The sequence below is a fragment of the Equus przewalskii genome, chromosome 12 (genome assembly GCF_037783145.1).
Source record: "Equus przewalskii isolate Varuska chromosome 12, EquPr2, whole genome shotgun sequence".
Classification (NCBI taxonomy): Eukaryota; Metazoa; Chordata; class Mammalia; order Perissodactyla; family Equidae; genus Equus; species Equus przewalskii.
This window is the reverse complement of record NC_091842.1, coordinates 6,885,564-6,900,017: the sequence shown is the minus strand read 5'-3', so window position 1 is coordinate 6,900,017 and position 14,454 is coordinate 6,885,564. Positions and strand designations below refer to the sequence as shown.

At 43.6% G+C, this 14,454-nt stretch overlaps 2 protein-coding genes across 3 annotated transcripts in view; one reads left to right on the top strand and one right to left on the bottom strand.

Moving 5' to 3' along the window:
* Positions 1 to 5,661: 5,661 nt before the first annotated feature.
* Positions 5,662 to 6,606, top strand: LOC103553275 (putative olfactory receptor 1F12P). Its single transcript, XM_008523762.2, has one exon. The coding sequence runs from the start codon at positions 5,662 to 5,664 to the stop codon at positions 6,604 to 6,606; it is 945 nt and encodes a 314-aa protein (XP_008521984.1).
* Positions 6,607 to 10,962: 4,356 nt separating this feature from the next.
* Positions 10,963 to 14,454, bottom strand: part of ZSCAN25 (zinc finger and SCAN domain containing 25) — a 58,315-nt gene continuing 54,823 nt past the window's right edge. The window contains exon 6 of one of the 2 annotated variants that reach the window (XM_070567593.1): positions 10,963 to 13,367. In XM_070567593.1, the coding sequence (XP_070423694.1) occupies positions 13,267 to 13,367 (101 nt within the window). In that variant the 3' untranslated portion in view covers positions 10,963 to 13,266. The remainder of the gene's footprint in view (positions 13,368 to 14,454) is intronic. The other variant, XM_070567591.1, reaches the window with a different exon arrangement.

Sequence of the window (14,454 nt, the reverse complement as noted above, 5' to 3'; positions counted from 1 at the left end):
GTTTTCAATAAACATGATGTTGACTCTTGTTTTAGTTTATCGTATTAAGAAAAAACACTCCTAACGTTTTCAGTTTTAATCTATAAGGTTATGATAAATCTATCTGGATGCCTTATCTGGATCTAATTACATTATTTTGATATTTTGCTTGTGATAAACTAGGTTAATGAATTTTCTTGAGTTTAACAGCTAATTCTTTTAATGTGTTGTTTTCTTAGTTTGCAGATATTTTATTTGGGGCACTTGAATCTATGTCTATAAACAACATTGGTCTAAAATATTCCTTTCATTGTCTTTGTTTAGTTTGGGTTTAAAATCACATTTGCCTCTAAAAATTAATTGAATGATAGTAACAGTAATAATAATAGCCAAGTTCAAAGCATGCTTACTATGTGCAATGCCCTGTTCTACACACATTATGGGTATTTTCTCACTTAATCCTCACAACAACCCCTTTAAGCAGATATTACTACTTTATCCATTTTACAGATTACTAATATTCAATAATTTCTATATTTTTTAATTTTCTTATTACTGAATGAATTATGGGTTCTTAGAAAGTCAGAAGATTTTCTTCACTGGAGTCAGATGCCCTTTTAGAAACTATCTAATAACTTAAATTTCTTTCTCAATTAGTATTGGATTCATGTTCTCTAATTTTTTTGCATCTTTGAGGATATTTTATATATTTGTAAGTAGCCATCTATTTTTATTTGATAAGATGTATTAGCCTATAATTGAATTGAATAATTTTCATTCTCACTCGTTTATCAAAATTGATATCATTTATCAATTATTTTTCAAAGAATCAATTATCAGATTTCCACTTAAGCTAATTATTTTTTCTATGTGCTTTGTTTCTATTTTTAATTTTATTACCTATATTTGGCCAGCATCTTTAATTTGTCATTTCCCCTTCTAAATTATTTAAGCAGAGTTAATCACAGCTCAATCATTGGAGAAAATTAAACATAAAGACCCCAAAGCCAAAGACAAGCATTGTCTCCACCACTTGGGCTTTCAGAAAACAGGTCGAGTGTTCAAGCTAACACAAACCCCAGAGCCGCGGTGGTCGCCAGAGAGAGATGCAGAACTGCTGTTGACGTCAGAAAACAAGGTCAATCCGTGTGCTGGCCGCCCAAGGATCAGGACAAAAATCAGACCTAAATGAATAGGTGTCTGAGTCCAGGTACGTATGGGTTAGTGCAGTGTTCCCGACAGTGTAGAGCCGGTACCTAGGGGGCTCTGAAAGTTGGCATTAGGTAGTAAAAGGAGACAAACATCAAGGTGAGAATGAGATTCCCTTTTGACTTCTCTCTCAACCCTTCTGACTACCTCTCAGAGAAATACTCAGATTGGTGCTATTTCCTTAACTCCTCTGCACGACTACATTCTCCTTTTTTAACCAAGAAAAAGTAGGTTTCAAACTCAGAAGTCTCTGTAGGTAATCTCTGTAGGTATCTAGCTAAAATCCAGTAAGTGACACTGCTTTCTTATGTATTGTGATATACAAATTTTTTAATGAATTTCATTAACAAAATTAGTGAATTAAAGAACAGCATTAAGGAAACAATAGGGCAGGCGATACATAAATATGACTGACATTTGGGAGATACTAGGCTGATATAAGAGGCAGGAGGACTATCTCCAAGGTCTCGCCCAGCCTCAAAGACAGAAGGTCCGAAAGGGGAACATTAAGAACAGTTATCCACTTATTCAACAACAGCAAAAAAGGATTGAATATCTCCTATAGTCCAGGCATGGTTCTAGAAACTGGGAATACAGTGATACATAAAAATAAAGTCCCTGCACTCATGAGATCATATTCTAGAAAAACAGAACTATAGATGATTGATAGGTAGGTAGGTAGGTAGGTAGATAGATAGATAGATAGATAGATAGATAGATAGTTGTTCCCACTGCTGAGTAGATAGATGATACATAAATGGTGCTGAGAATAAAAACAAAGCAAAATGCTGAGAAGACAGAGACAGAAGTACTGGTTGGGGAAACCCTAAACAGAGACAACACTTGAGCAGAAATCAGAATGAAGTAAAGGACTGTGGGAAGAGAATTCCAGGCAGAGGGATAACAATTGCAAAAGTCCTGAGATAGGAACATGCTTGATGTGTCCAGGAACAGTGAGGAGGCCATTGTAGCCAGCCTACCGAAAGTGAGGAGCAACACAAGGAAGTGAGATCAGGAGAGGGCAAAGGTCTGAGTCATGCATAGCCCTGTGGGATCTGGTAAGGACTTTGGGCTTTGTTCAGAGTGAGATGGGAAGCCATTGGAGAATTTTTGAGCTGAGAAGCAACATGATCTGACTTACATTTCTTAATGTTCACTCTGGTTGCTGTGTATAAACAGACTGTTGCAGGAAGACTAGGATAGAAACAGGGAGCCCAGTTAAAAGAGTATTGCAATAAACTTGATGAAAATAATGAGTATTGGAGCCATGAAGGTGCAGTGGACCCAGGGAGCAAGGGGTGCCCTTCTGGATATATTTCAAAGGTAGAGATGACAGGATTTGTCAACATACTGGATGACAGCAGTAAGAAAAGGAGGAATCAAGGATGATGCCAAGGTTTTGGGTTGGGTAATCCAAAGAATCAGATGGGGATGACCGAGGAAGCAGCAGGTTTGAGGAGGAGAAAATCAGCTACCCAGTTTGGGACGAATTGGGCTTAGATGCCTGTTAGACATCGGGGAGCAGGCAGTTGGACATAAATAAGCTTGAGGTTCAAGGGAAAATGTCAAGCTGGAGATAGAAATTTGGAGGTCTTCAGCATTTGGATGGTATTTACAGATTTGGGATTAATGAGACCACTTGAGCACTGAGTGTAAACAGAGAAGAGATGGGGCTTCGTGAGCATCCCAACAGCTGGAGGTCAGAAGAATGAGGAGGAACAGGAAAAGGACACCAAGAGTGAGTAACTAGTGAGGCAGGAGAGATGCCAAACAAAACTGTTTCGAAACCAAGTGAAGAACATGTGTCAAGAAGGAGGGAGTGCCCGACTGTGCCAACCCTGGCCTGTTGGGTTTTGTAAGATGGAGCCTGAGAACTAACCTCAGACGTGGCAATGGTGGCCTTGACAAGGGAAGCTTCAGCGATTGGTTGGGAAGCCTGAAAAGGGGGCTTCATGAGAGAATGGGACAAGGGGAAGTAGAGAGTGAGCACTGACCACAGTTTGAGGTCTTTTGTGGAAAGGAGGGGTAGAGAAATGAGCTGACACCTGGAGAGGAATGTGCATCAGGGGTGGATTTTTAAAACTATAGTAATGATCCAGGAGCTAGGGGAAAGAATCTTTTCCGTTTTAAGTTAGGTTTTCTTAGCTTTAGTGTTCTTAAAATAGGAGTGCTTGGGAAGAGTATTTTCCTAACGAGTGGAAGTAGTAACAAGAAAATTCTCTTGTCCCACATCTCAAGGGAAGGGGGAGGATGGGAAGGAAAAGAGAGGATGGAGTCACCCTGGTTTGAAAGGAGTATTAGTCAAGGAAGGGACAGAACTTCTGTCACTACTCACATCACCACTCCCGCTCACACGTGTTTATCAGTCTCAGAATCTGTGCTGCCACACAAGTCCTCTGTCCCAGTTCAGGAGATCCTCTCCCACCGTGTCCCTGCCCCACCAAACCTGCTCTACATTCTCCAGTCCCAATCCTGGTCACTCAGGACTCCCTGATCCATGCACACAGACGCCCCAAGTTAAAGTTCACCCAGTAGCGCTTCTTCGGTCTTTCTCAGAGAACCAAACCAGTGAAATTGAAAGAGCACTACTTTGAAATCAGCTGACCTGGAATCAAATCCTGATGTCTTCGGGGGAAATTATTCAAACCCTCTCAGTCTCAGTTTACTCATCTGTAAAATAAGGATATTAATGCCTACCTTCTATAGGTTTTTGTGAGGATTAAATTAAACGCATGCTCATATATGCACGTGCCTAGCCCTGTATACACTGACAGCAGGAGCTCAATAATTGAGCTAGCTCTCTAGTCTAAGGGCTGTTTCCCAAGTGAAGGTTTTACATTCAACTAGAAGCTTCTTGGGAATGAGAACAATGTCCTTTATTGTCTTCTTATCTCTCACATCACCCAGTACAGCGCCCTTTTACTCAGGAATGACTAAATGAAGATCTCAACCACATTAAATATGTTTTCTTTCATTTTTACTTTTCACCAGACTTCTCTCCTCTTAGGCTCCCGTGTTTCTATCTTCGTTTGTCCTTTACCCAAAATTCCTGCCTTTGGATTGCCAAATACTTGAATCCTTAAAGACATCGCATCAATAAAACACTAATTCAAAATGAGCCATTTATTTTCCATACTAAGGCATAGCTCTCAACACAGGCCAAGAACACAACTGGGACCTGCTGCACAGCCAAAATCTCCATTCCTGCTCTACCCTGCACTGTTGCACTGGTAAGTTCCTTTGCTCTGAGCAGGCTCTACCTCACAAAATTTGTGGCGTGGGCAAAATCAGCCTCACAGGACCATTTCCCCCATTTCACTCCCTGCCCAGTTCTCAGGTGGCAATAAACCCACTCCCAGAGCTTTTCCAGGCTGATTTCCCCAGTCACCAATCAGTACACTAATCAGTAACACTAACTAAGAAAGAACTAACAGTTCCTTCTTTCTCCCCTCCCTCTTTATGATTTACATTCTCACAGGACCCAAATCCCAACACACTATGTCTTGTGCAGCAGTGGAACATAATTTATATTATATCTAATGAAGCTTCAGCTGAGCTCGCACTGAACTGTTATGAACTCCAACTTAGTGCGGTCCATATGTTGCCCTGCTGCTGGCTATGTTACTTTGGGCAACGTTACACCTGTAGTTTCTCTTTGTTATCTGCAGGGGTAACTCTTACCCCCCAGAGACAAGTGTCTTCCTGGGTAAGCCCAGACAGAAGGGCTGGCTGAGCTGTCCCAGTCAGCAGACTCTTCTGTCCAGGCTTGCTCTGACCTACTCCATGCCACAGCATCATCCCCAGAACCAAGGTAGCCCGAAGTTGGTGACAAGTGGCAGCCAGAACACCCTGAGCCCTGGCTCTATGTGGGTGGAGGACCAAGGGGAGATAAAATATTGAAGGAGAAGGAGGTTTGTGGGGAAAGAGTATACTTACAAATACTACCCTCTGGTTCTACATGTGTGCCATTGTAGTTCCAGAATTCTGTATAGAAAGGGCCTTCAGGTTGCAATCTTACTGGGAGTAGGAGAAAACTACATTTCTATAGGTCTTTACTTAACACTGAAACAACATCAGTTGCTCAAAGAATGAGAGTATGATGGAAATTTGGGGGGTTAAGACACCCTAAGAAACCCACTCATTGTTGCCACCACTGAGTACCCAGCCATATGTCACAAGGATTCTCCTTGGAAGGATGGCACATGGGGTTTTGTGGGGTTCTGGATCAGCAGAATTTTGGTGGTGAAATAACTAAAACCTTGACTTTGGGGTCTGTTGGGGCCACAGGACCCCCTGGTTGAAGCTTTTCCTTTGGTAGGTAGAGAGCCTTCCTTTGGGTTTGTACCAAAGGAAAACAGAGATGTGGCCGGATGTGATTTGAGGGATTGTATGAGGGAAGGAGGGAGGCACAGGCACCTCCACCCTCTCTATAGCCTGTGCTTGGTCTGGATCTTCCAGCAGAACCAGTCCACCATGGAGAGAGGAAACCACACAAGCGCCTCTGAGTTCATCCTCCTAGGGCTCTCCAGCCAGAACGAGGAACAGGAGCTGATCTTTGGGCTCTTCCTTGTCATATACCTGGTTGGGGCAGCAGGGAACTTGTTCATCATCCTGGCCATTGGCTCAGACTCCCACCTCCACACGCCCATGTACTTCTTCCTCAGCAACCTCTCCCTAGTGGATTTCTGCTTCATCTCCACCACAGTCCCCAAGATGCTTGTGAATATCCAGACACAGACTCAGTCCATTTGCTACAGCGGCTGCCTAGCCCAGATCTACTTCTGCATTTTGCTTGCCAACATGGACAACTTCCTCCTGACAGCAATGGCTTATGACCGCTACGCGGCCATCTGCCACCCCCTGCACTACTCCACCACGATGAGTCTGCAAACCTCTGCCCTGATGCTGGGGAGCTCCTGGCTCATTGCCAACTTCCACTCCCTGCTACACACCCTCCTCATGGCTCGGCTGGAGTTCTGTGCCAGCAATGTCATCCCTTACTTCTTTTGTGACCTTGTTCCCCTGCTTCAGCTCTCCTGTTCCGACACCCACCTCAACCAGCTCATGATTCTGCTGGTGGGGGGCTTGATCGTCCTCATCCCCTTCTTCGGCATTCTAGTCTCCTACAGCTACATTGTGTCTGCTGTGCTCAAGGTCCCATCTGCCCGTGGCAAACAAAAGGCCTTTTCCACCTGTGGTTCCCACCTCACTGTAGTCATCCTTTTCTATGGGACCATCACAGGAGTCTACCTGAGTCCTTCATCCTCCCACTCAGCTGATAAGGATTCGCTGGCTTCAGTGATGTATATGGTGGTCACCCCCATGCTGAATCCCTTCATCTACTGCCTGAGGAACAAGGACATGAAGAGAGCTCTATGGAAACTGTTCAGCGTGAAGGTTTTATCCCGTGGGTTGTGACAGCACAGTTTCCTTCAGGGTCTTTATGCTGGGAAGAGGATGAACCCCAGGGACAGGCTCCACAGAGAGGGCAGGAGGAACACAGACCTCACTCACGTGGGTTGTCACCATAGCCAGGAAATCTTCTCATTGCTCCACAAGTAATTTGCAAGTCTGAAATTTCTTGGCCCCTGTAGACTATCCAGACTACTGAGAGGGGAATAAACTCTCCCCTAAAGATAGAACCACATAAACAGATGCAAATGAGCTTTACCTGCAGATCTTCTGGAGAGGGTTGAAAAGGCTGTGCGTTCCATGTGAAAAAGGTGAATTCACAAGAGTCTGTGACCTGTGCTGATAGCCTATGCCACAAGGATGTCCTCTGAGAGCCCTCACTCACTCCCACAGTTCCTCAAATCCTTACCCCTCATGCATCCCAATTTCCAAACTCTTCTGCACCCCCACTTCCTCAACCATCATCCCCATGTTCTGGATTAAACCTAGCTCTGAGGACAGGTTGAGAGTCCTCCTTGAAGCTGTCCCACTCTTGGCCTTGGATCCTGCTGGGTGGAGTCCCACAGCTCTAGCTACTTGTATCAGAATGCCTGTAGTGACTGTCTCAGCTGAGCACCTAAGCAGACCCCACACTGTCCTGCTTATATGGGTTTTTTTTTTCCTTAGGAAAGAGATGATAAACAGAGAAGAGAGGCTAGACTTAGAGTTGGTTCTCTAGGTATAAAGAACATAAAGGGAATGGGCCATCATAATCCTTATGAATGTGCTTCTCTACAAGTTGACCTGGAGAAGGAGACAATGGGGAAAAGCCTCACAAAAATGAGTTTATGGCTGGAGAAGTTGTATGTGGCTTCTTGTCCAGTACAGTAGTATCCAAGCTGCAAGGAGTGTGGTGGGGCTGAAAAGAGCATCACACAGAAAGTCATAACAACTGGCATCTAGTTCTGGCCCCTCTGATTACCAGCCATTTGACTCCAGTCCATCTGAAATTCGCCATTCTACCAAACACACTGTGCTTTTTTAGTCCTTACTCATGCTGTTCCGGCAGGCCCATCTTGCCCATTTCTATTAAAATTCTAGTTGTCCTTCAAAGTTCAGATAAAATACCATGCCCTTCATGAAGCTACCTCATCTCCCCAGCCAAAAGGAAGTATTTTCTCTCTTCTGGAACTCCACATAGTTCACATTCCATTACAGCCCTTCTCATACTCCGCTTTGCATGATCCTGTTCACCCCAACTCCACTCCAAACAGGATTGTTGGGTCCTTTTTAAATTTTATAAAAGGTCCTGGCCATCTTAATGAACTCATCCTCAGAAGATTCTATCATGTTGCTTGGTTTAAAATAATGACTCAATAAAAGTATCCTGCTATGGATGACGACAACGATGACGATGACAATGACAGCAAACATTGGAGAAAGAGCACTGATGACCTTTCTCTCCATGATTTTGCCTTAACCAATACCTTTTATATCTCCCCGTCTCCTCCAAGGAAAAAGAGTTATCAATCCGCTTGGTCAGAGCCCAGGGAGTTCAGTGGTCCATATTTTATGAAGGGCAGCGTGCCCTAAAGTGTCAGCATCCAGGATGAAGCTCCCTTCCTTCCATCTGGCCCCTGAGTAGTCCTCTTCTATTCATGTGTCTGCATGGAGCCCCCAGTTGGGGTCCAGTCACCCCTCTCTCTCCCTCCACACCGTGTCTGAGCATGCAGGTTCTCAATCCAGATTTGGGGCTGAAAGTGGGAAGCAAGGTAGGCCTAAACTATTTTCCAGCTCACCTTTTACCAGTGAGCCCACGATGGAGGTTATTGGGTATAACTCAGACACTAATGTAGTAGTACTGTGGCTTACAGTTTGCTATTGTTCCTTGAGCATATTGTTTCTTTGGGAGCCCTCAGGAGTTGGGAAGATTGCCAGGGCCAGATTTAGGCTTCCCTGGGTCTCTGACATAAAACCACAATAAAAGCGACAAAATCCATGCCAAACATGTAAAAATGATGTGAAGAAAAGTTGACGTCAATATGGAGAAGAGGTCTTCCTTTAATATTAATTTCCTGTTACGGTGAATAATACAATGGTTTGGCTCCAAAGTAAAAAGAAAAAAAAATGAGCAAGGGCAAAAAAGAGAGGGACAGCAATGAATAAATATGAAAGACCATCAACTTACCTTGTTCATCGGTGGGTTGTAAGGAGACGTTCTGGCTCTCAGGCGTCTCTTCCAAGGAAGAGCGTAGGTAATCCTTCTTTCACAATGAACACCTTGTCAGAGCTCCAGTGCTGATCTGGAGGCTGCTTGCAGAGGGGCAAATGGGCAGGACCATTCTCTTCCTCATCCTGCACACAGGTCAACTATAAAAAGCTCAGAAGCTCAGCCACCCTTACAGATTTGGCAGCATAAACCCAATCCTATGAACACACCAGAATGTTTCTTTCTACTTAAAAAATAAAGTGTTTAAGAAGAAAAAAAGGAGGGAAACAGTTCCATTATCCAAATTTTTTAAATAGCATTATTAAGGGCCACTAGTAAGAAAGTGGAAGTATCTTCAAGAATAATAAAAATCTCCTTCATGGGGGCTGGCCCCGTGGCCGAATGGTTAGGTTCACGTGCTCCGCTGCAGGCGGCCCAGTGTTTCGTTGGCTCGAATCCTGGGCGCAGACATGGCACTGCTCATCAAACCACGCTGAGGCAGCGTCCCACATGCCACAACTAGAAGGACCCACAACGAAGAATATACAACTATGTACTTGGGGGCTTTGGGGAGAAAAAGGAAAAAAAAAATCTTCATGGCACTTTCCAAGTCCTATAACACTTTCACTCCAATACCTTCTCTGTTCACACTGGCTGTCTTCTCCACACCAGAAGGCTACTGGTACCTCCATTTAACAAATACAACTTGAGCTCGAGGGATAATTATTTATCAGGTACCATTCTAGGCACTGCAGACATATCAGCAAACAAAACAAAGTTTCTGCTTTCCGAGGGCTGCTGTCCGAGGGCAGCAGGAAGGAGAGCAGGAAAAAAAAGAACAAATACACATACAATATGTCAGAGAGCTGCAAATGCTACAAAGAAAAATAAATCCAGGTTAGGAACTAGAGATTGGTAGGGTTGCACTTCAGTCACCAATTGTTGCATAACAAACCACCCAAACTTAGTGGCTTAAAGTAACAGCAATCATTTCTCTCTCACACTTCTGGGGGTGACTGGGCTGACAAGGCAACTCTCCCTCAGGGTCTCTCATGTGGTTGTAGTCAAATGGACTCGAGTTGGAGTCACCTTGAAGGATTCCTCACTCACATGTCTGACAGTCGATGCCAGCTGTCAGTTGACCACAGGTGGGGCTGTCGCTGCAATACCTCTGTGTGGCCTGTCGATGTGACGTGGGCTTCCTCGCAGCATGGCAGCTCTATTCCAAGAGCAAGAATCCCAAGTATCGCCCTTTATGACCTAGCCTGAGGGGTAACACAGCATCACTGCCTTCACGTTTTGTTAGAAGTGAGTCACTAAAGCCAGACAATACTCAAGAAGAGAGGAATTAGACTCTACATCTTGATGGGAAGAGCATCAAAGAATTTGCAGACATATTTTTTAAAACATCGCAGGTAGTTAGGGAAGGTCTCTCAGAACAGATAGTCACATGAAGAGAGAGAGAAAACTGTGCAAAGATCTTGAGAAAGCAGGTTTTAGGCAAAGAGAACAATAAGAGCCCAGCCCCAAAGTGCGAGCATTCTTGACATGTTGGCCACCATGCTCCAGGAGGAACTGTTAGCTAAGTGAGGACTTTGGCTTTTACTCCAAGAAGGGAAGGCTTTGGAAAGTTCTGAACAGAAAAGTGAAATAATCATATTTGTATTTTTTAAAGATTATCTGCTTCTTATATGGTGAAGAGACTATGGACAGGAAAGAACAGAAGCAGGGAGATTAATTAGAAGGCTACTAAAATAGTCCAAGACAGAAGATGGCGGCTCAGATCTGAAAGTTTTGGAGGTAGTGAAAAGCTGCCAGACTCTGCGTTTTGAAAGTAGAGCCAACAGGATTTGCTGTCTGGATGGTTTGGATGTAGGGAAGGAGAGGGAGGGTTCTGAGCCGTTTGGCCTAAAGAACTGGAGGGATGGAGGACCCATTCACTAAGACAAGGTAGAAAGAGGTTTGGAAAGTGGAAAGAGAATAAACAGTTTGGTTTTATATACGATAAGTTGGAGATAATGCCTATTCAAACTTCAAGTAGGTACTTGTTCACATGAGTTAGAATTCAAGGGAGAGATTCACAACCCCCTAGAATCTGGCTTCCTCCCACCATGCTACTGAAATTTCTCTCATCAATGTCACCAATGATGCTCCAAGTTGATAAAGACAAAGCATATTTTTCAATCTTTTTTTTAATTGTGGTAAAATACACTTAACATAAATTCACCATCTTAACCATTTAAAGTGTACAGTTCAGTGATATGAAGTACATTCAAGTTGTTGTGCAATCATCACCATCGTCCCTCCATAGAAGTCTTCATTTGGCAAAACTGAAACTTTGTACCCATTAAACAACTCCCCCATTCCCTCTGCTCCCAGCCTCTGGCAATCACCATTCCACTTTCTGTCTCTATGCATATGACTACCCTCTGTACGTCATATAAATGAAGTCATACAGTACTAATCCTTTTATTTCACTTAATACAATGTCTTCAAGGTTCATCCACATGGTAGCATGCATCAAAATTTCCTTCCTTTTCAAGGTTGAATAATACTCCATTGTATGGATGGACCACATTTTCTTTATCCATTCATCCATTGATGGATACTTGGGTTGCTTCTACCTTTTGACTATTGTGAATAAAGCTGCTATGAACATAGGTGTACAACTATGTCTTTTAGTTCCTTTCAATTCTTTTGGATATATACCTAGAAGTGGAATTGCTGGGTCATATGGTAATTATATTTTTAATTTTGGGGGAACCACCAGACTGTTTTCCATAGTAGCTGTACCATTTTACATGCCCATCAACGGTACACAAGGGTTCCAATTTCTCCACATCCAAACTAAGAGATAAGAAACTGATTGAAATCTCTATTAAAGGTCTTCAGTGGAAAGTTGCATGTCTTTGCTATCTATCTCTATTTTAGGATTATACTAATTCCTTTTATCTATTTTGCTGCTACACTCACTAAATTAGGAAAGGAAAAGGAAACACAAGAATATAATCCATACTGAGTAAGGATCCAATGGTAAGACCCAGTATCAGTGTTTCCCAGATGAACTGAGTGATCCTGACCATGAAATGGTCCAGCAAAGTTGTAGCAGAGAAATGGCTCTCCCCTTAGATGACTCCTAGAGTAAGCTCCATGTAAACAAAGTAGGTTACGTGGGACAATGGAACATTTTGGGTAGGAGGGTAGCTGGGAAATAGATATTAAAACTAAGAAAAGATAAGTGGAGGGAGAAAGGACAATTATCTTTGCCATCTATGCATAATAAAGCATACATGCCCTTTGCGATGACCTCTCCCAACACAAAGTGACAGTGGAATCCCCAAATGGCCCTGCACTCACTCTTCCCCTCCCAAGTGTCCTCTCCCTTATCTTCCTTTTCCTTCAACAAATCAAGACATTCCTTTACTTTAGTCAAGCACAAAACAATTACATCTTAAGACATTTTACTAAGAAGCCAAGATAAAATAAGAGAAAACAACACCTCATTCAAAAGAAAGCAAAACTGAAGATATTTTTATTGAATAGAGATTCCAAACCATCTAGAATCCAGTCTAGTCTTCTTGAGCCCAGCCTCTGCATTGGGACTGATTCTCAGTCAGTCATGGAGGCTGTGCTCTTTCCCAGACTCTCCTGTATTATTTCAGTGGTCTCCCCATCGATGCCCTCAACCCCTTCTGAGTTCTCCTCTACAGTTATGCAAAACAAAGAGCTATCAGTTTGCTTAAAAGGATATTGTTAAAGCTAAGTCTTACTGACACAGATTTCAGAACAATTTACAGATATCGTTCTGTTAAAAGAGTTTCTGTTGAATCCTCTGCCACACTCGCCTCTCCCAGCTCCATCACACCTGCTTTGCTGTGCTCTCCATGCCCAGCCCAGCACTTAGTCATGGATAAGCACCACCTCATGTCTATCAGAATTCATGCATTTTCCACAGAGCTGCACTCTTGGGATGCCCCAAGGAAAGAACTTCACCTGCCTCCCCAACTACGAGAACGTGAAAGTGGAGTAGAGCAATGACAACCAAGAAAATTAGGGAGGGGGCACCAGGCAGAGAAGGAGACCTCAGCTAACCACTACAAAGGGCACGGATTCATTGAAGAAATATTTATTAAGCACCTTTAATAAGCTGGCCATTGTGCTGAGTGCTGAGACAGCAGTGAATGGATTTCTACCAAACGAAAAACTCGAAGTCTTTTTCTAGTGAGAGATGAGGATGTAACTATCCTGTATCGTTGAAGAGATTCGTGTGTTACAACGGCTCCCAGCTGAAAGCAGTAAAACAGCGCTTTGCTAGGAAGATCTTTCCTGGCTGCTTATCTCCACGGCCATCTCCGATCTGCTTTGGGCTCGTGGGGACGACTTCAGGTTGTGTTCACAATGTTCCACAAGGTAGAGCAATCGTCCTCGAAATTTAGGTGCATTACTATCAGCTGAGGAGTTGGGTAAAATGCAGATTCCTAAGTCCCGGTGGAAAACTGCTCCATCCCCAAATACATGCTCAACAAGTTCCCCAGGTGATTTTGACGTAAGCGGTCTTCAGGTAACACTCTGAGAATCTCTGTTGAAAAGCATTGTTACAAGACAATGAAGCATATTAAAAATTTTAAGAGATTATTTAAGCAAAAACTGATTCCAGTCAGGCAGCATCAAACCGGAAAAAACCAGAAGTGGTGCTCCACCCACAGGAGGTAGGGGCAAGACCTTTATAGAGAAGACACGGAGACAAAGCAAGGGAATTATCTGGCTGCAGCTTAAGGATGCCTCATGAGAAAGCCTAGTTGGCTGTTTGTGGTGGGCTGTCCCTAAGTTTCAATTTCTTAACCTTGAGGCATTTACAAGCTTACGTTTTGGTTTGCTTACATAGGCTACCAAGGTATCAGAACCACCTCAACCTAAGGGTCTCCCTCTTTAATTAATCTAACAGCAAGAAGGACAAAACCTCGATCTGGAATATCCTAAGGATAGTTTTCATTGTGAGCACTAAGTTTGACTGAGGGACTTGCAGACTCCACCACCAGCAAAGCTGTAAATACAAATCAGCATGCTGATTGAGCTGGTTTTACTGAGTGTTGAGTGTCACCCAGAGGCAGCAATGTCCTCTGCAGTATCATGGAAAGCAAGGGAAAGTTCTAAGGCAATGGAGCTGGATTATGTCTTTTGAATCAGGTGCCATTACTCTATGAAGAAATGATCCTCTAGAGTCAAACCCCTTGCCATCTAGTTACCTGCCCTACTGCTCCCCTGAGTTTCCTGAACTATAAAGTACTTCAACGCAGAGGTGTGATCAGAGCCAGGTGCGATTTCCCAGAGAGGTATCTGGGGCACCTGTGGAGTGGGCGAGGGCAGAGAAGCTAGGGAACGGTGAGAACACCGGAATGTTGTGGGTCTCTGGGTGTAACCGCTCCTGCTCATCTAACAGTACCCGAAGATATTGGATGTGGGCTGGAGCTGAGCTCCTGTGAGGTTCCTTAGGGCCTGGTGTTGGGGGAGCTCCCAGATGTGCACCCACGGTCACTGGGTGGTACCTAAACTCTCAAACACACTAGGGGTGCTGAGCTAAGGCTTTCTGGGTGCCTAATTCCCAGCACATCAGCTGAATTTACAGAAAATAAAACTGGGCTTTCAAGCCTGACCTGCCATCTAAA

What these genes read in the sequence shown, in the direction of transcription:
- LOC103553275 (XM_008523762.2), top strand. Translation starts at nt 5,662, where the DNA reads ATGGAGAGAGGAAACCACACAAGCGCCTCTGAGTTCATCCTCCTAGGG.